This window comes from Leptosomus discolor, chromosome 3 (assembly GCF_034619465.1).
Source record: "Leptosomus discolor isolate bLepDis1 chromosome 3, bLepDis1.hap2, whole genome shotgun sequence".
NCBI classification, from domain to species: Eukaryota; Metazoa; Chordata; class Aves; order Leptosomiformes; family Leptosomidae; genus Leptosomus; species Leptosomus discolor.
The window spans coordinates 61,276,468-61,298,452 of NC_141393.1; the positions used below are offsets into that span (position 1 = coordinate 61,276,468).

At 40.1% G+C, this 21,985-nt stretch overlaps 1 protein-coding gene across 1 annotated transcript in view; it reads left to right on the top strand.

The window, feature by feature from the left end:
- The first annotated feature begins 7,065 nt into the window (after positions 1–7,065).
- Positions 7,066–21,985, top strand: part of PDE4B (phosphodiesterase 4B) — a 188,173-nt gene continuing 173,253 nt past the window's right edge. The window contains exons 1-2 of the mRNA XM_086462173.1: positions 7,066–7,107; positions 9,595–9,830. Of these exons, the coding sequence (XP_086318299.1) occupies positions 7,066–7,107; positions 9,595–9,830 (278 nt within the window). The remainder of the gene's footprint in view (positions 7,108–9,594; positions 9,831–21,985) is intronic.

Sequence of the window (21,985 nt, forward strand, 5' to 3'; positions counted from 1 at the left end):
TAAAATAATCCTTCTTACAGGATGTTTGAACTTGGATCTTCCCATAAAAACTGTAGGGGAAAGAGAGATCTGAGGATTTAAGACCTTTTCCTCTTGGACTAGAGCAATATCTGGGTGGATTTAGGAAGGTAATAAATCAGTGACATGAGGCAAGTGCTGCATTAGCTGGCGGTGCCACAGTAAGTAACTTTGCCCACGCTGTTTGTCCAGCACATGCTAATCCTGCCTAACCTGCAGCGTTTCCGTTATCTATGCAGACCAGCAAGGCTTAGTGCACTGTGCTCCCTTCCTAATAAAAACACATGGGGAACACGAAGTCTATTTTTTAAAATAGCAACCTAAAAAGGGGGAAAACTTGCGTTACGTGTGTTTTCTGTCACACTATTTTTTTGTTGTATCTTTAAACTGACATGTTATTTTTTGCAAGCATAATTAGTAATTGTTCTTTGCTCTCTGAATGCTGTTCAGCTCCACTCCAAGGAGTGGGAGGCTCTGATAGTCATTTGCACAAGGAACAAGAAAAGGTACAAATTGCGTCTTTTAATAGTAAGCTTCACTTTCCTAAGTAATTACCTTGAAAATCCCGTATGTGCTGGTAGGTAGCACTGTTAAACTGTATCCTTTGTTGCTGTCAGAACTGATTTTAAATTAATTGCATTTGACCACAATAGTAGACAAACTGGTTTAGAAATATAAGATTTAAAAATCATTAACATAGTAGAGAATATAGAACAATGTTTTCTGCAATTTTTTCTTCTGCCCAGGATATTAGCATTTGCCTGAAAGTTTCCTGAAAAAAAATACGGTTGTATTTTCTCAGCAGTAATAGTGAAAAATATTGCTTGTATTTCACGGGAGTTCTGCAGAGCATGTTAGGCCTGATGACAGTGAGCTATGTAATGAAAGGTTCAAATTAGTATTGATTTTCCTACCAGACCTGAAATAAATGAAGAGCAATGACAACCTGGTTGTACCCGCTGCTGGAAAACAAAGAGTTGCTGGAATTTCTGGAATAGACTGACTTGGTTGTTCTCAGCTTTAATGATTAGGTTGCCAGAGAAAAGATGAGTCTTTGCAATCCTCTTAACCTTGGCGATATCTCAGTAAGAAACCTCCTAATGAAAGTTAAGACACTGTTTTAATAAGGATAACTTACTCAGTGGTAAAGTGGGAAGGGAGGGGGTTTTTACAGGGTTTTTTTTGGTCCCTGCACAACTTTGACAGAACTTCAAGTATGTACAAAGAGTATCCTGCGTGTAGCGTTCATTTTTGATAATAAAAGAATTGGTTTAATTTATATATATATATATATAGTAGATAAATCTGCAACTTGATCACATCGCACAGATGCCTAATAGCTTAAAACCAGCAAACTAGTTTAGACTTGGTTCGCATGCTCAGCCTGTAATTCACATGTTGGCAATCATGAGGAAGCTTAAAACAGCCTTGGAAGAGGACAAACTTGGATTAATCACTTCTCTAGTTGGATGACATTGGTAGATCCTTAGCACTTCGGTAGCAAACGTAGTTTATGTGAGAATTGCAGTGATAAGAAATAAAGCTAGTTTTACCTCTCAGGGCAAATCCTTCTTTTCTAAGTCTGTTTTCATAGGTTACAGGCATTTGTGCTAATAGATGCCCTTGCTTTTGTTTTGCGTAGTGCTATGAAGTCTGCTCAGCATTTTATGAAAACTATAATAGATTGAGTTTTCTGAGGAAGAATGAGTTTCTTGGAGCTGCCATAAGCTCTGCAGACCAGTTTAGTTGTTTCTGTTCACAAGAAATGGGAAAAGAACACTGAAAAAACGACTTTTTGCTCTCTAAATAAGTAGTAAAAAGGCCTGTTTGGGAAATTCTTATGTATGTATTTCTGGGAGGCTGTGTCCAAATAGCTGGATGTGATACTGGTAGTCACAGAGCTAAAAGTGTAGGGCTCAATACTGGAAAAAATAGCCTAGCACCTAAACTGGTGAAAGGGAAGAAGATACAGTTAAAGTTAATTCCTCTGTGGCTCAAGATGTGTGCGTGTGATGCAAAAATAAAATGGTGACATTTCTGAAACTTAATTTTTCAGGGAATGTAATTTCAGCAGAAAGATTAGACTGGCATTTCTTTGAAGTTTTATTTATTGTACATACAGCTTGTAAACATACCGCATGTTTGTTCCTACTGTAGGCGGATGGCTCCAGTACCTGCGGTGCTGCTGCCATGCTGTGCAGCCAGTTGGCCGTGACCTCCATTTCCTTTTTTGTAAGCAAGCTGACCTTCTTAGCAATTTGAGGGTGAAGTATTGCTCTCGTATTTGGAACTTGCTGGTTTTGTTGAAGGTAAAATACAAAACTGTCACTGTTCAGGTACCAATTGCTGTTTATACCTCAACTTGCCTTTGACCAATGTTAAATCCACGTAGGGTTTATTTTTCTTACAAGGAATCGTGTGCAATTTCAAGCCTGAAGTAAGAGCCCATGTGTTTCTTCTGGGAGAGCTAGACCTGAGATTATAACTTTTTGTTTCGCTTTGGTTTTGGTGACTGTCACCCTGTCTGAGTATGTGCTTCACTCTGAAGTTTTGATGATCTTTAAGGAGAATTAGGCTGTTTGAATCCCAGCTCACAAATGATGTAATTATCTGTGTGATCAGATAATCTCCTTCATCCCAGCCCTTCTCTTAGTAAAGCTTCTCTGTTACTTCACCGTTTGGGTTTCTGTTTTTATCTCTGATCATCTTCAGGTTCTGCTGAACCTGTAAGAGTCAGGATTTTGTTCCTAGGAAAAATACTGCCCCAGTAACGTGTCACGGCCCTGGCAGTGATGCTGGAAGTTAGGAAGAGACAGGTATGGTACTGCAGAATGTGCTGTGTTATCTGAGTTTTGTTGGGTTTGTGGTGTTTCTTTTTCGCTATCTCTCAATCTTTGTGTCTTGCCTTCTTGAAAAGTGGGAGGAAATGAATTTAGAGTATAAAAGGAGCCAGATAAACAGCTTTGTTTGCCAAAACCTTTTGTTAATCCAAAGAACTAGCACCGCATGAGCAGCAAAAATGTAATCCTACTGGCCCTGCCTTGTCTGTGTTTCATTGGGGAGAGGAGTATTTTCAGGAGTGAGAGGGTTAATCTGCTTGTCGTATAACCCTGTGGCTTTAAACATGCCCATGCAGAAGCCAAAATGTGTGGCAAAGCAGCAACGTGGTGAAGTGTGTGTCTTGTTTTCCAAACCATATCAGAACTTGCACATTAAGATGCATTTTAGGAATTTCTTTAAATAGTGGATTTCACACTGGATGAGTTGAATAGCTATTTTTAAAAAAGCGTGTAGGAAAAGCAGGCTTTATCACATGCATCCATATAGTTTTGTCCTCACCACTGTCAGTTGCCAGTTTTGAACCCTGTTAATTCATACCTCTGTTATAAGGCTTTATCACTCTGAAATTGCTGTTTACTGTCATTTTTGAAAAACACGGGCACTGAACACAAAGTTCAGGTGGAAGAACTAGGTCAGCTTGGTGTAAAGAGAAATCTTGTACCCTGCCTAGGATATATTCCAGCAAAATGGGTTAGACCCAACTGCAGCACTGAAAGAGTACTTTTCTTTGTAATCTGATGTCAAATGCAAAGCCTTGCTGCTTTTAGGCATTCCCTATTACCTGCACTTAACCAGTCAGCTGGGATATAGTTTCTTCTTGGAGAATTGGGGTAGTGGACAGAAACTCTTTGCTTGTAAGAAAAGATTGCATGAATTAGAAAATGTGCATGGGAAAATTTTTCCAATAAGCCTCTTTGGGGTGTTTTTGGGTTTTTTTCCCTCCCAGATGTTCGTCCCAGGTGTCAGATCTTTTATGTAAAGACACAAGAAAAAAATGACTCAGATTTTAGTAATTTAGTGATGACTGATAAGAGTCTTAATTTTCTCAGTAGGCTCATCAGAAATGAATGCACATTGAACAAAATGTGGTTTTTTAATAATTATTCGTGTTCTGGTTAAACTTACATTGACAAATTGATAAATATTTATAAAAGAAAGGAAGTTGTGGTATAAGAGGACTCAGGCTTCCACAGAAACGATCTGCTAGTCAGTCTGGTCCATCGCTCCATGCCTCATCTCCTAGTCTCGGTTCAGCAAAGTTTAGGAGAAACTCTTAGGCTCTCATTCTTTCAGTTTTTTTTTTCAGAGATGTTTTCCTGGATGCTTATTTATGTGTGTGGTTATTTACTTTATTATGTATGTACTTATTTATTTATGTCAGTTTGGGAACTGACGTATATTCAGGAGGGAGATGCAGCGGTTGGTCCCATTGTGGGATGTGCTGCAGCATGAGCTCGCTTGTGTAGGGCATCACAAAGTCTGCACAGCAGGGCAGTAATGAGCATCTCAAACTCGTACTTTATTAAGCCCAAATCTGTACTTTATTAAACACAAATCTGTTTAGTTCTGCTGCTTATGCAACTGCTTCCTTTTTTTGTTCCTTCTATGAATTTTGTCTACATTTGTATTTATTTCTGGCAGCAAATAGTCATGCCATTTTATTCCTAGTCTATGCACACATATCACTGTCATGGTTGTCTTTACCTGCGTGATATCTGGGACATGTCTGCTGTCAGTTTTGGATTCTTTTTATAACAGGGTTTTTTAGTTTCTCCCAATTGTTGAAGATTGATAAAATTGTTAAACTTGTTCTAGAATGTTATTCAGATACTGTAGAATGACTTTTGAGCTGGTAATAGGGTAATGACTTTTCTCACTTCTAGCCTACTCATCTAATTGTAACTTGAATCAAAAGCTAGATAAGGTTTGCAGAGAGAAATGACGTTGCCACACAACTGTGCTGCCACGTGTCAGGTTTTTAATAGCCATTCCACTGCTGTAATGCCTAAAGCCACCCTGATTGCTTAGCTGGTGCATGCATGTGGCCTGTTTGTAAGAAGAGGATTCTTGATCAGGCCGTAAATCTGTTTTTCCTACTGGCCTGGCTCTGGTGACAGCCAGTGGGGGCTGCTGAGAGGAGAGAGCAAGCCTGGGGGGAGGCATTGCAGAGCGCTGTTTGTTGTGTTCTGTCCTTTGCTGCTGGATGGCCCTGTTCATCCTTTGCTGGAGGGAAGCTGTTTAGGTGCTTTAGAAGACAAATCTCCCTGCTCTTTTCCAATGCTGCTTCATATGGGATAAAGCATTCAGCCCTGTGTGCTGGCAGTTGTGCTGAAATGGCAGTGAGTTACGCCTGGCACGGATCTGAGCGCTCTGAATGCTTTGGCTGGTGATGAAGGGATATATGTATGTTGGATGTACGAACCTGAAGGAAATGAAAACAAGTGGAGGTGCCTGTGCCACGGCCAGAACTGCAGGCAGACTCAGCTACAGTGCTGGCATTGTGTATTAGTGTTTCCTTTGAGTTTGTGGAGTTTGTCGTGTTCTCTTTCTCTCTCTCTCTTTCTCTTTCTTTTTTTTTTTTTTTTTTCCCCCCAGAGTGATCTGGTTTAGAGGGAAACAGGTTGATTACAGCACTTCTCTTGTGCATGGAAGGGCAGATGAGCAGTTTGCTCCTGGAGGCTGCGATGTAACTTAGACCTCTGTATCAGAGGCACTAGTCTATATTCAGATGCTATGCCTGAGTGTTAGTGTGGTGTTTTTTTTTTCTTTGAGCTTTTTTGATTTAAATAGGTAGAGGTGCAAGCTGAATAGTGTTTAACCTGGGCACGGTGGTATTGACCTGAATCTGAACCCTCGATGGCACAGCGGCATTGTGGCTGTAAGCCAAGCTGAGCTGCCACGCTTGAGTATGCAGACTCCTGAACTCATTGTGGGGTGAGAACCAATGAACAGGTTTGTACGGCCAGCAGTTGATGTGTAAGGTGGTTTTCAGTACCTGCTCCTGGGTCTGTGAACCTCACAATAAGAGTGAGTGGTGCAGGCTGCCTGCTTTCTGGGACCCCGACCACTGGTAGTGGCAGAGAAGAAAATTAGGTGCCTGATTTCGATGCCTCATCGGCTGGGTAGATGGCTAAGGTCTGGCAACCGTTTTTTTTGCAGGCAGGTTTAATTGCTTATTGCTCTCTTGAACTTGCGCTGTCTGAACAGATGATCTGAATAAAATTAAAAATCCTTTCATTTCTCAGAGCAAACAGGGTGTTGGAAGCCTAACATCGCCAAGCCTGAAACAGTTGCACAGCTTTTTGTGGTGGCTTCAGCACTGAAGTTTATGAACAGTGGCCCTTCAGCAGTCTTTTGCCTCAAAGATAACTCTTCCAAGCAGGGGAGAAAATCTGTCAGCACACAGAAAGTGGTACTCCAGCTCTACCTGTTTTTTGGGGAAAGAAAAGAAAAAACCCCAAACCCTCAGCGTTCTCTCTGTATAATCATGAATGGAGCTTTTTTATGAGCACTAAATCCACAGCAAGAACAAGTAGAGGGCCTGGGGACACTCTAAGGGGGATTGTTCCTTCCCATGTACTGGTTTCCCATGCTGCTTCAGCTGCTCGGCTGTGTTTCCTTCCCATTAGCACTCTTACGTGGTTTAAAGTGGCTTCAGTGTCACCTTCTACAGAAGGCTGTAATTGAGTGGCTGAAGTGGTGTGTGCGTGCCAGTGTAATAATAAATAATGTCTGTGAGTTATGATTAAGTCTTAGAATCGTGTGCAAATGCAATTCCTTTTCTTCTGTGAGAGCCAGCTCAAGCCGTTCTTGGAGACTTTCTATACTCTACTGCTGAAAAGGTCTCTTAAAGAAAAATTCTCTGCAAATGGAATAGCTTTGATTCCGTATTACTAGACCTGTTTCAATGCTTGCTTGGATTGCAGAGCCTTGTGAATACTGGTTACTTTGAACATGATTTTGCTAAATACTGAATTGTCCTTTCACTAATAAAGCTACACTTGCATAGCATATGCTGCCAAGTGCTTTATGAAAATGGGCAGTAAGTTTTCAATCAGCTATGATGTTAGCAGTTACCTCCGTAGTCTGTTATCAAAACCAATTTGTTATTAAAAATTACATTTTTTTTCTTTCAGATTGCCTGTCTGAAGAAATTGGATTGAACAACAAGAGTTTTTTATAACGGGGTGCGCTTTAATCTCAATAATGAAGAAAAGCAGAAGTGTCATCACAGTAACTGCAGATGAGGTAAGTTTCTTCTAAAGGCATGGTTTATTTTCCCCAGTAGTTCATGAAAATGGGATAAAAAGTTAGTTTTGTCTTATTTTGTAAGTATCAGCTGGTTTTCCTTTGTATACTCATTGATTTTCTTAGAATTGTTTGAAGCTCATATAAGAGGAAGAGAATAAGCCCTGCACATTTAAAAACAAACAAGCCAGCCCCCCCACCATGAGAAGTTTAGAGGAGTCACGCAGAACATAGACTTTACTGGTCTTTGGTCAATGTAATGCTGGCAGGCAGCAGGGAACACTTGCGTATGGAAGCTCTGCTCTGGATCCCATCTTTGTGCATATGCTGTACTTGTATACTTATGTTTCAACATCTCTTCCCACTGTAGTTGCTGAACAGCTAATGGGGTGGTGCATGTGCTACTCCATTACTACACTTGCTAATCATCATCATAATCCCCTATTAATTACACTGTGGTTCCTGTTCTCTGGAGAAATGTATCGATTTGTAATGATGGCATGATAACCGCAGCCTCAATTGTCTCATCACAGTTGGGACTTGCCAAAAATTGAAAACCACGTGGAATGTGTATGAAAATACAGTGGAGGAGTGGAACCTAATAGTTAGTGTATCCTATAGCACTCCTTCAATAAATATTTCTTTTATACGCTTAGACCACGTGCTGCACTGCTTTGTAGTCAGTTTGCCTGAACATGATGCTGGGTCCACTCAGTCCTTGCTGATTTTAATGAAACCAGGCGTCTGAAATCTAATGGGAAGCTAGAATACTTGGCTGTACACTTCTTAAATAATAACAAAAAAATTAAACAGTCTTATAAAAATTGTTAATAAAGGCAGGTTAAGTCAGATCCTTGTATAGAAGGCAGGCTTTCCTTTCTGGGGTTCCTATGACTAGTTTTGACCCGATTTTTTGCTGTGAAAGAGTAGGGTTCAGATCACTGAAGATCTCTAGCATATTTTTGGAAACACAGCATGCCAAATACTTTACACTTCTATCTAGGTCATTATGATATTGGTGCCTTAGTAACTTCCTGGGTCTGCACCAACGTGCCTTACAGCGCTTCAGGCTATATGCAAGGAGTAAAGTAGCTGCTTCCTGTTGGATGGTCATGGGATGGGCAAGCAAGTAGGGAAAGTTGAGGAAACTGGTAGTATGCCTTTCTCTTACCAGTTTTGCCTTCCCATGTTGAGATTCCTTGATGAGGTAAGAGAGTAGACAGTACCACAGAGTTGTTTGCTTTAATAGTCTCATGACAGAGAGAACATACTTTCTGTTAGAAACAGTAGGGCAATGGAAGGCTCATGGTACTTTGCAGTTGTTCATGAGTCATAGAATCATTAAGTTGGAATAGACCTCTAAGATCATCACATCCAGCTGTTGACCTAATACCGCCATGCCCACTAAACCATGTCTACAAGTGCTACATCAACGTGTGTTTTGAACACCTCCAGGGATGGTGACTCCACCACTTCCCTGGGCAGCCTATTCCAGAGACCTAGTAACTGATTATGGAAAATTAAACTACTTTTTTTTTGTTGAAGTCACTGAGTGCTGGCTGGGAGAGCACAGTGGTAGCAGTTTGTAGGGAAAGTGAACCGAGGGATTTGTGAAGGCTGTAAGGTGGGCTTGGAAAGGTCTGCCAAGGGTGAAGGGAGCAGGGCTGAGATGAAAATTCAGGAGCAGGTAGAAGAAGAGGAAAGAAGTAGAAGGGTTGCCATAAATATACATACTGATTATAATAACCCTCCAACTTCTACTGGTAGCTCATCACACGCAATATAGAAATATTGTCATTTATCTTGGAAAATTATATTTCACTAGCTAAATTCTCTGAGTAAGACCAAAACTACAACCCTCTTGCAGTGCTGTTTGGCTGTGGGAGAACTTCTGACTTGGGTTTGAGAAGACTGACAGACAGTTCTGTGAACATGGTGATGCTTTTAAATAAAAATCTATAGAAGCTAGAAGAGGAAAAACTACTTCAACTGATCAAAACCTTTTTTTGAGACTGTTTCTATTAGGAATGCCAGACATAGGGTAGCGTAGCCTAGCTGGGAGGAGTTGTCGCTGAATAGCTCTTGGATAATTCAGGATGTGTTCAAGTCCGGTATCCTTGGCACCTTTCTCTGCCTGGTTGTTCATCAAAAAGAAGTGGCAATACAGTGTGTTTGTGCTGTGGAGAGGAATGATACTTAAGATGGATGTTGAGTGGAATGTTCTCTGAAAAAGTTAAAAATATCCAAAGTTTAACATGTCGCCAAAGTGACCTGGATTATTGAAGTGTTCAATTAGATTAGAATTAGCTGTTGAATTTTGCTTAGACAAGCTATGCGTGAATTTTCAGGTTCATAACTTGATAAAAAACCGATGCAGCGCAGTCAGACTCTGCCAAGATGTCATCATACAGCTTATCTTTTGTGAGTGGCTTTGGCTGTAGAACAATTGGAAATGTTTTATCCTCGGTGGCTTTTCTGTCTTTGCAGAATGCTCTGGATTACCTGGAGTGTGGGTTGAGTAAGTCCTACAGTACTTCCAGCCATGCTCTGGGCATAGACCTCTGGAGAGGAAGAAGATGTTGTTCTGGTAATTTGCAGTTACCACCACTATCCCAAAGACAAACAGAAAAAGCGAGGACACCTGACAGAGACATTGTCTGTAGACCAACAACTCTGCCTTTGTTGACACCTCCAAGTATTGCAATCACTACTTACCAAGACTGGTAGGTTATTTCCCTTTGTTATGAATCTCATGTAGTTTGGTTTATTAGGTGTTTTTATCTGTTTGTTTGTTTTCTGGTTTTGGGTTGGTTTTATTTTTCTTGAAAGGCACTAGATAATTATCTTTTATATATATTAATCGGTATTGTTGTTGTCTGTCGGATGGTGTATTGTGAAGTAATTGCTTTTTCTTTGAAATTCTACTTCTGTTAAAACCTCTTCTGTTCACTTTTTTGGTGCATCTTCATGAATCTTCTGTGTCATAAATTCCGATCTCATCCAGAGAATTTGTGTTACTAGCTTTCCGCTCACAGAATAGTTCAGGGTGGTGGTAAGAGGCTTTAGCTCTCAGACTATTTGCTGTTCAACTGTTAGAAGAAAGGTTTAGAAAAGCATTTGAATCTGATGTTGAGCTCAAGAAGAGTCCCAAAGGAAACTATCAGAGAGCTGATTGAAAGGGGGTTGCTGAGAGGTGAGTTCCAAAACAGAAACTGAATGTTAAGGGCCAAAACTAGGAAATTCATTTAGAGGGAGGAGAGGAAGACAGAGCCCCAAGTGCTCGTGCATTCGAATTGCAATGGTAGATTTTACTGGTGAAATATGGTTAATAGCCAGCTTGCTGTATGAAAATTGCAATATACAGCCTTAAAACCTGTACTCTCAACTTCAGATTTCAAGTGTGCTTTAGATTCTGGTTTTCAAATGTTCCAATCTCAATTTCATTTGATGGCTGCAAGGCATGCTCACATCATGAATCTGGTTTTAGCTTCTGCTAAGGTCAGCACTCTTCAGAGCTGGCGTTTCGGTTTGCATTTGAACAGTTATGGAAGACATCCTAAATTCATTTGTTAGTCCTTTAAAACCAGTTTTCCCATTGAAAAGAGGATTTTTAAACTATGCACTTGAATAGATGAGATGCAGAAATCAAAGAGGAATTAGCAGGGGCTTCTGTTCAATTTTTGCATTTCATTGCTGTGGATAAATTTAACAAAATGAGTTACCTAATTTCAGACGGACTGTGAAGTTTGACAATAAAAGGATTGGTTTCTGAGCATTTTACGAGTGTTTCCTTTTGTGTATCTGCAGCTATTTGTAATGTTGACTGTAAGAGAATCGAGAGCCTGTTCGTAAGGTGTGCTTTTAAGACTGAATTAGTTCTGATCTTTGAATACACCTTCATATGCGATTTAGGAAAATGCAAGGAATTGCAATGGATTTATCATTAGTTTCGTTGTAACACAAGGGGGCATTGCTGCTTCTCTCTTCTGTTAGAACAGAATCAATGTATGGGCGTATTTTTCTTGAATGGTGTGCCAGTCAAAGAGAAAACACTTCCAACTGATATTCAGGTTTACTGCTATTTCTCTATTGCTGTTAATCTCTTGTAAGTGAGCAGTTAGCTTCCGACTTCTCTGTTTTGCTTGTATCTGTGGTATCTGTTTGCAGCCATATAGCGAGTTGGGAGTTGCTGGTTGGCGTGCCTGCGATGCAGAGTGCTGCTTGAACACATTACACAGCTGTCCTTGCATCCCCCTCACCTTTCTGACTTGGGCACTGGTTAGATTGGGCAGAAAATTAGTCTAATCTTTCTCATTTTCTGTTCCAGTCATCAAGGGCTTTTCACTAGGTTAGCTCAGTTCTCTACCCCATGCCAGGCAGTTCTTTGCCTACACTATTTCCAGTTACTGGGGGCCTGTCTGCACCCTCAGGGAGCACAGTCATGATTGAGATTTTTCTTTTTGTGTAGGAGCGGTGCAAGCGGGAGCTGGTCCCCAAGCTGTTTGGGCTCCTGTATTGTGGTTCAATTCTGCATGAAATATACCCCAGATGCGGGTTTTATTTATGTAAGCCCAGTATGTGCCGTTGTGTTTAAACAGCTTTGGAATGATATGAGCATTAAGAGACTCAGTGAGTGGGCAATAAAGTGATAGGAAAATTTCACTGTAGATAAATACAAAGTGATGTATCTAAGCATGAAAGAATTGTAGCTGCAAAACAATATTACGACTCAGGAGCAAAATCCTGAGTGTAGGATAGAAGTTGAGTAGAGTTGCCAATTCAATACTTACTAACAGTCAAAAAAGCAAATTAATTGTTAAAGTTTTGAAGGAATAGAACACCAGGATGCCATGGTAGGAACTCATTACTTGGTGAAATATTGAATATAGTGTACAGTTCTGGTCTTTCCTCTCAAAAAAAGATGTAGCAGAACTAAAAAGAGTTAAAGGCCTCCAAGATGAGCAAACATACGGAACAGCTTCTGCACTGGGATTGATCAAGAAGGCTTGAACTCTTCAGCATGGAAAAGAGCAAAGGGATAGGACTGAGATCTTATGAGTGGTTTGAAGAGAAGAGGTAGTTGATCTATTGCTTATTGTCCCTTCCCATATGAGAAAAAGGGCCCATCAAATAAAATGGTATGGCAGGCATGACGCAAGTGCAAGGAGGGATTTATAGTTATGATGTGGAACTTTGTGCTGTGGGATACCGTAGGTGCTAGGAGCTTGAGCAGGCTCAAGGGAAAGCTTAACAGATCCTTGTAGGAGTAATCTGTTATGGCTTCCTTCTGAATACATAAACTCCATCTCTTGTTCAGCTTCTGAGCTGCAAGTTGTTTAGGACTGGGAAAATATTTGAGGGAAACTACCATATAGGTTTGCTTTCCGTTCTTTTCTGTTCTGTGCTTTTAATGTTGTGGGAGACAAGATCATGGGTAGATGTACCATTGGCCTGACCAGTAAGACCATTCTTATCAGTCTGTTGGTTTTTTTTTTTCCACCTCACTTTATGGATAACTTTCCTTGGAGCTTTAACAAAAATGCTGAGGCCACGGGCAAAAAATTAACATGTTTTAAGCAATTGGGGATGGAGGGGGAAAAGAAGGCTTTACATGTAGGGAGCCTAATGCCATTAAACAGGGTAATCTCAGACTGGGACAGGAAAGAGGCAATTCCTTGTGAAAAGAGTATCCAACTCTTAATGTTGTAGGATTGTAAGATAATTCAGGCTGAAAGGGACCTCAGGAGATTTCTATTCCAACCGAAGTGAGGTCAGCTGTGAGGTCAGACCAGATTGCTCAGGGGGCTTTATCTAGTCTGATCTTGAAAACCTCCAAGGATGGAGGCTACATATCCTTTTTGGGCAACCTGTGCTGCTGCGTGACTGTGCTCAATTCAGAAAAAAGTCCCCACATGTGTGGTCAGTATCTCTTTTGATTTGTCTCCTGCCAGTTATGTTGTGTTTCCCAGCGTTCTGGTGGAAGGTAATGGCAGCGTGTTTTTCCTTGGAAGTGTAGCGTGTATCCTCGTTAGTCCACAAATCTACCCCATGAATGCAGCACTGAATATTCAGTTTGCACTGCTTTCGGCCCCTGTCTCTGGGCTATGGAAGTTGTTCACTAAAATTATTCCCTGGGCTTAGCTCCAGGATGCAGAGGTTTCCTGACCTCTGTTTATGTTCCCAAACATAGACAGTCTTGCTACAGCTTGTGCAAGATTGAGTTCGTTGATACTGTTATGGCAGCAGAGTTAGTGAATCATGCAAAAGGAAACTCTTCACTGAAATGTGAATGTAAATGGCCGTGGTCTAAGACATTTGGGGTCCACACAACTAAAATGCATAGACAATGTAAGGTCCAGATTTAGGTTTTCTGTAAGCCAAATCATCATAACTCTATGTGTCCAATATAAATTGTTAAACATTCACTTATTGTGGGTTTTTTTTCCTGAGGTTCCTAGAGTTGTAACTTGGAGATGCTTTCTACAGATCAATAGGACTCATTTAGAAGTGTTTAGGTTGACCTGAGCTTTCTGTAATCTATTTCTGTGCATATGAAACCCCAAAGACAGATGTGAAACACCTCATTATTATGACATGAAACATGATTTCTAGAAATAATGTCTTTATTTCATTTGTCTAGCGTGCATAGTAGCTATCATCTTTTTTTTTTTGTAATGACTGTAAGATTGTTAAAGAGCTTCCTAGTGATACCGTGATGACAGTTAACTCATTCTGATACACCAGTTCTTCATTACACTGTTATATTTAGCGTGTATTTGGAAACACACACAAAACTTCTGTAAGGGACATTGTCTTTTTTACAGGGCAGGTAGGGTGGAAGTGAGGCTTTCCATGGGCGTTTCATACTGAACAAAGAAATCATTCAGTTTGGGGTTTTGTTTCTTACAAGCTGTTGTAGTCTTTGTTGAAATTTATGATCTTAACCAGGAAAACAATAATGAAGTTTCTGGAGAGGCAGGGATAAATCAACACCTGATCACCAGAGGATTGCTCTGAACTGTAAGGTGCAAAAGCTCCGCCTCTGTTGGGGTTATTTCTCCTTTCTCCTGTTAACTTGGTTAAATCCCTGGGGAAACTCTCACTGCATGTGTTTGGCGTGTGTGTTCTGCTGAGCCATTCTTCCATTTCCTGTTAGTGCAAAATCTCTGCTATACGCTCATTATTTATCTTTTTATTGTTCTTGTGCTGGAATAGTGTTTTGCTTTCTTCTGGATAGTTTATTTAGGCTCACTCTGATCTCCATTGCTCCAAAGCATTTTGCTGTTCATGCTCTGTATTAAGCAAAATGCCAAATGGCAAGTATCTCTGTTATCAAATGAGGTTTCTGAACTGGAATCCTGGAATAATAATGTATCTGTGACTCATCTAGGAGATGCCACATCAGTGAAAAACAATGCTTCCCACTGCTACCCATGCATCTTGCACAGCTCTGTATGTTACTAAGCTCTTTGCAAATGGAGAACATAGTCAGATTATATTACAGCAGCTTTGGTGCTTTGTTTTCTTTTAAAAATACTGTTCATTCTTGGTTAGGTGAAATTTGGTTCTGTGATCACTGAAATAGTACAAAATTCCACCTGCATCATCAGTACTGTGCTGCAGACTATGTGCTAAGAATGCAGTGACTGTGGGAATTTGGCTGTTCGTGGGATTGCAGAAACTGTGGTTTGAGGAAAAGGATAACAGTTCAAATGCAGAACATATTATTTGGGAGGAGTAGGGGAGGCCTATTCCTTCTGTAAGTAGTTTCTCTGCCACATTTTTTCAGAAATCACCTTAAATTTAACTTCTAGTGGTAATACAAAAGGAAGAGCCATGAGAAGGTGAGCCATAACTTAACAAATATTTTAACTTCAGATACATGGAAACTTAAGAAAGAAAGCTGCTCCTGAGTTGGGTTTTTACTTTTTTTCTTTTTTTTAAATTAGAGCTGTGTTTTCTTGAGATGGGTGCTGGTCTGACAAGATCTGTAAGCAGCAAAGAGAAAATGGCCAGCCTGACTCCAAAGCAATAATTCTCAGCCAGCTACGATATAATACCATTTTGTGTGAAAATAGCAAGGTCCATACGAAACAGCTTTCATGAATCATGCAAGGGAAGAGGTATACAGGATATAGATCTTCAAGTGGCAGTCTGAATGTAGAAGCTCATAAGCTTCTTTTTCACAAATTTTGTCCATATTTTCATAGAAGTTGTTAAAATGTTTTCCACAATCCTGCTCCATACTTTATAACTAAAGCTTTGTGATAATAAATCCCGGCAAGAGGGAAGAACGAGAGTGTGAAAAATACATTTGTAGCTACACTTAGAGCATCCAAAATAGTTCTCCTACCCTATTTTTTGATACCACCTCCTGGTTTAGCTTTGACAGCTAGCTTCTGATTTACACCACTTCTACACATTTGACTCGGGTCTGTGGAGGCATTTTGATGGTTTTGCATCAAGTTGCTATGTTGAAACAAAAATAAGTGTTATGGTGAGTCTCAAAGTGTAAGGAAATAAAGGCCTTAAGAATTCTATTGATATGGTTAATGTTAAGTATAGTAAGGAGTGCACTTTTTCATGGCAGAGAGATTCTATTAAACATTTAGATTATGGTATTAAATTCTGTATTGAAATACGTGTGTTGCTAATTGTCCAGTGCAAAAGCTATCTTGCTCTTCTGCGACAGCAAAAGGGGAACTCACTAGATTTGAAGGAAGTTTTCTGCTCCCAGAGTTGGTTGCTATTTGAGTCACATTCTTGCCACTTACTAGAAAACCTAACCATTAGTCTGTCTTTACTTTTTAAGATTTTTTTTTTACAGCATTCATAATTAATCAGCCACTGTAGTGTTTTCTCTGTCTGTGAGCTTGCTGTATTATTGTCATTTGTCAGTGAGCAGTCTATGGCTTGCTTTCTTCTGAAAGAATTTTAATGTGCACGTTGGTGGTCAGAATCTGAAAAGAAAAATATTAAGGGATTGATCCTATTGTCCATGACCATCTGAAAATCTTCCTGAAGCTGGGGTATGCAAAGAAGGGGGTGTGAGTGCATCACTGCATGCATGGCGAGGGCTGGTGCGTGTGTCTAGTGTCGAATCTATGCATGTAGTACTGCGCGTTGTTCTCCAGGTGGTGGTCGTGGGCAGCAGATTAGATGCAACATTAAAAACAAACCAACAAAAATTCAGTATAATTTTGGGCAACTCAGTCTGAACCCAAACCTTCAGCAGAAATGCTGACCTCGGCCAGGGCTGGCTCGTAGCCACTGTGAAGCTGTTAGGCTGGTGGTTATTAATTGAGGGGTAGATACGGAAAGTTGGAATGATAAAGGGGATGGAGACTTGCACGGAGGATTCAAAAAGGATCATAAAACTGTAGTCAGGCTAGTAAACTCAGCAGAAGGTAATGCCCAGTCACTGCTTTACATATTCAAAAGCTGTAAATCCCATGAAATGAAAGGAAATGTTTAGAGCAATAGGAAGCTTAAGTAAGGAACAGTGAGATGCAAACCAGAAATTCAGGAGGAGTAATGCTGTTTTGGAGAAGTGTGGGGCTTTTTTTTTTTTTTAGATGCTCTTTCAGACAGTGGGATAATACCCTGTGAAGTAGGTTGAAGTCCCATTTCTTAGATCATTTCAAATTCAACTGAAGAAATAAAGCTGCAAGCTTGGAATAGGAAAAAAAATAGATGAGCAGGCTTCCCATATGTGAAAAATAAAATCATAGGAGGAAAAAAAACACCGACCTTAAAAACATGTTTTTCATTTTTATACCTATTTTTAAAATTATTTAAATCACAGAATGGTTGAAGTTGGAAGGGACCTCAGGACATATTCTGGTCCAAAACGTTTATTATTTATATAAATCACATCAGTTTTTGTTATAATAAACCAGGATCAATTATTCTGATTGAACATGCTTCCTGTATCATATTTCTGTGGGGCATTTACTTACCTTGAAAAAGGAGGTCAACTGTGTTCGTCATAACGTCTCCTATATTCTATGGGGAAAACAGATTTTAATTACACTGCTGTTTCTGGAAGATGTATATGATAGCTTAGTTTTGAAAATCAGACTTACTATGATTTGTCCTGAGTTTCAGAACAATATGAAAGGTGTAGAGGATATTGATGAGTGTTAGGTCTGGAAAGAGTCCTAAAGGATTTTGTCTGCTCAGTGATTTTGTTTGTTTGTTCTTCAGTAGATAGAAATATCATCTGGTACATTTAGGGATGGCCGCTTCCTGCTGCTGAATGCTGGAATTGACAGGAGCTTGCGGTGCTGAGTACTCTTCAAGATAGTCTCTGAAAAGCTGAAGATGTTCTGTTGTGAGAGAATTCTTACGTTGTCTACAGGCAGACTGTAAAAATTACATAAAGAAGTTCACTAAGGCTTGAATCTGTTTGGGTTCACCAAGGTGGGAGGCAGGGGCTGCTTGCCTAGTACGGGAAAAGTCTTTGATGATATTGTCATTGTTGCCCCTCCCAGCTTCATTTTAACACCTCACAAAGACATGGAGGAGGAGATGTAGACTGTGAGATAATTTAGAGAAATGTCTTCTCTAAAATGTTGCTACTTTCTCCCTTAATAAGATGTTTCCACCAGAAACTATCCCATCCTCACTGGCTTGGTTTTGGGGATGATGGTTCTTCCTGACCAGGAACTATGTGGAGTAGAGGATCAGTCAAAGAAACAAAACTAAACCATGATGCTGTGTTGGCACTCACAGTTAGCCTACTCCCCTGGCTCTGCTACGAGAAGGCTGGTTTGTGGGGGGTCGCTGGTGGACTCCCATCCCCACCTGACGTTCCTCAACAAATCCTGGAGATCTGTTTCTAGAAATAAATTACAAGAATCCTTTGTAATAGGAAAAAGTGTCGGGCAACCCAAATACGTAGGGGTCACTTCTTTCTCATTTTATACATTACAAATGCAAACCTATCTAAAAAGAAACTGCTACAGAGATAATTAGTGCTATCTTTGAGTTATCACTGAAGTTATTTTCTCAGCTAAAAATACACAGATAAGTGTTTTGACTGCATATATTTAGACAGTGTCTGTTGCTGTCAGTTTTTGAAGCTCTTGGATCTTCTCAGCTGGAATATTTTCTTTATTTTTATGTTTTCTAGAAGGCCTGAATAGAATAACTATGATTTATGTGTGGTGTAGTTGGTATAGAGGAATTTTAAGAAGAAACATAATGTTGGATTTGTCATAGGTTTTGAATTTAAAATGTCATTATTTTATTAATGTCTTTTTGTACACAGTTTGTATTTTGTTATTACAATATAATCTTTTTCTTAGTTTGCATTTATTTGATTAGTTGGATTTTAGTCTGCTTACATGCTCAAAATGATGGCATCCCCTTTTTGTATGAATTGCAAGATGAGCCCAGTAATTTTATTGAAGATGATGCTGAAGTTTGGTGCCGCAAGATTTGCCTGGAGATACTACTTTTTCAAAACAGAGATAGCTGTAGGCACACAAAAAAGGGTTTATAATGATTCAATTGTAATTATATACCTTGATCCAGAGTGAAGTAAGACAGCTTGAAATGTATCTAGAATGGAAAGAAATGAGTCACTGTTAATTAGCAAAAGACAATGAAGTTTCTGAAATATTATTTTCAAACTTCATCCTCCCAAGAATATGAAATAAATGGAGATTATGGAAATACAGTTGATATAAAAGCTGAATCAGACAGGAATTTGACACAACTTTCTTTTATCTTTAAACTTCTGACTAACAATAACGTCATCTGAAAGGAAAGATCAACCCCAATTTGCTTTGTTACCTGGAGAATTACCTTCTGGTGCTCAGCTGATCCATGATATTAGACGTATTTTTGTTCAGTATTACACGTGATGGTTCTGGTGGTGGTCTGTTTTGTGCTGCTGCACAAGCAAAGAAGTTGTTTTAAATTTTGCTGTGAAGGTGTGTGTACCTCTAAAACCCACTACAGAATAAAAGTAACTGTTATGTGCATCAAAATGGTCTGTGTTTTCCAGTCCCTCCCAGCTTGCTTTCAGTGCATGCCTGCTGGCAGCAGGCAGTCACGCCCCTGTGGTGTGGTGACCAGTGCTGTGTGTGGCATGTGTCTACGTGTGGTTTTTTTTTTTTTCAGTGATGCCTGAACTATTGCTGAAGCTCTGGAATACGGTGTAAGAGAAAGCGTGAATCCTGGTGCCAGCACACCAGTTTGGCCATGCCACATGGCCTACACACCATCAATGTGGCCTCTCATGTCTTCCACTGCTGTCAAGTGGTAGAGGAGTAAGCCATGGAGTCTAATATTATATTTGACAAGGGATTTGGGAACAGAAAAGATGAGTGTATTTAAGTTGCTCTGGGGCTGGGGTGCAACTATATTTTCCAGCATCGTGCCGTGCCTGTTTAACAGACCACCTGCTTCTGCAGCTCCCGTCCTGGATGTTTTGTGTCTTGGAAGCTTAAATGCTTGGAGTTTGATTCCACACACCATGCACTCGTCTCCCATCTGAAATTCAACAAAGTCTGCTTAGCAATCACGTTTCTAAATACTTCTAACCAAGCTACTAAATCAGTTTACTAGTAACACTGAGTTATGTCTGATCCACTGTGAGCGGTTCCTCTGATTGGCACATCTTCCTTGAGATAGGTTTTGTGTTTGCTGGAACGTCTCCGGGATAACTGAAAATCAACTCCTCCAAGTACTGACTAAATAAATAAACCTGTTGTGGTCCATATCCACCTGACACTGGTGGGTGTCAAATGCCTTTAGACCTTCGCTTTAGACCTTGTTTTCAGTAGCTACACCATGACCTTCTGGAATGTTTTTAAACTTCTCGTTTTTTGTCAGTTCCTTCTTGGGTCCTTTGAACAGAGACCAATGAAATTAGAGGACTGAGAATGTAGCATTGTCATATGCTGCTGGCCTCAGTCACATTCTTACCCCAACTGCTGCTCCAGGGGGCTTGTTACCTGTCGCTGGACATTCTCTTTCCATGAAGAAAAACATGAGACTTTTTATATACTTGGGCAGGCCACAGCCACCTGCTCTCTTTAACCCTGTTTTTATTGATACTCGCAGTGCACTGGTCTCTAGGGTTTTGGCTGTGAATTTATTCCTTTAATTAAACTGTAATGGACAAAGCTGTATGTGAATTCTGACAATTGTGCACGATGCATTTTCTATTGTTTCCCAGCAACAAAACATGAAGCACTTGGAAAAGCTGGAGGTTACAACCATGCTGTTGAACAGTAAATGTAGTGAGCTTTACCTGTCTCTGTTGGGGTTTTTGTTTAGGGAAAAATAACTACACATAAATGCACATTGTGAACCTGATACTGTGTAATTTGAGAGAGCTGGTAAGGTATAGATGAGCTGAAGCACAAAGTAATTAAAATAACTTGCATGCAAACTGGGACGGTGTTTTGTCAGTCAGCTGGGGCAGAGCTAGGAATCTGGAAGAGCGAGAGTGAAACACAAAACCTAAGCAGATTCGGATTAATGGTGAAATTTTCTGTTCCTGTTCAGCTGTCACAGGTGAGACCAATGACAGAGAAGTATGTTTGCTCATGAAAATGGTTTAAATCCTTTCTTTGAAAGGAGGTGGAGGTTTTTCTGAGGCTAAGCATTCGTTTTTACACCCCTTCCCTTGCCTGTGTGAGTGGTTTGGTTGGCAACATCTGCAAACTCTAGTTCTTCAGAAAAATCTCAGGTCGTTTGTGCATCCTGTCGTGCAAAGTGGGTGCCTGAGTCGGTTAGGTAGGATTTTCTGTTGTCAGTAAGAACATTACTCTGACAGAACAGTATTGATTTTTTTTTTCATACTTGTCATTATATTAGTTACATGAAAATTACAGATAATGAACATTTGTTTGCATTTCATATTTAACAAGGAGGTTACCTGTGACTGAATTACAGCAGGTGGTTAGCTATGGTGCCCACAGTTGCCTCTGGACATGGGTGCAGAGACATCTGCAGAGGCATCTCGACACGGGCGCAGAGGCATCTCTGCACAGTGGTGAGCAAAGACCTGATCGAGCACTGGTGACTCATGTGAGATGAGGTGCTTAGTCACAGGCAGATTCATGGCAGAGGCAGTGCAGCTAATGCTAATCGCAGTCAGATAACACGCCACCGAATGACTGAAACAACAGCCTGGCGAGGGGGGCGCTCACCTGTGCGGGCAAATATCTTTTTAGACGTTCCTTCATACATATTGTAGGAGCATAAAGCCTTTTTGCATCACATTGGACGTAAAGAGTGTGTGAAATTGTAAGACACTTTTGCATTGGCTACTGTTTTCTCTGGAGTCACCACGGAGGTCTCTGGCTGAGAAGAATAAGTTGGCTTATTGAATTAATTTGTAAAATATTAATCTATAGCTCTGAAATGAGAAAATAATCGCAAGTAATACAGATTGGTCTGACATATGTGATTACTCACTATGGATAATATAGAAGGCATTTAAGTGTTCTCTGAGAAATACTCTAAATCAAGCACAATCAAAGTTGCTAAGGAAATTACCGTTATGAATAAGGTATCTTACATCATGCCCTGAGGGCTTTTGTATATAAATTTATCTCTTCATATGTATCTACTAGGAGATAACAACATAAGTACCTGTAAGAGAAAAATAGCATGGTGTCAAGGTAAGAAATTGTACTTTTTTTGCTTAAATACTAAAAAGTACGAGGAACTCGGATAAATTGTGTCTCTGACTTTCTATGATGTGATTTACCGTGGAAAAATATGTACCAAATCCAGTTTAGGACTAAATGGCAGGTGAAAGGTATCAGGCTTACTGTTACTGCTGCCTTCCTCATCCATGTTCCGAATGCAGATAATTTCTCTATGACAGGGGGCACCTCGTAGTGCTCTACTCAAC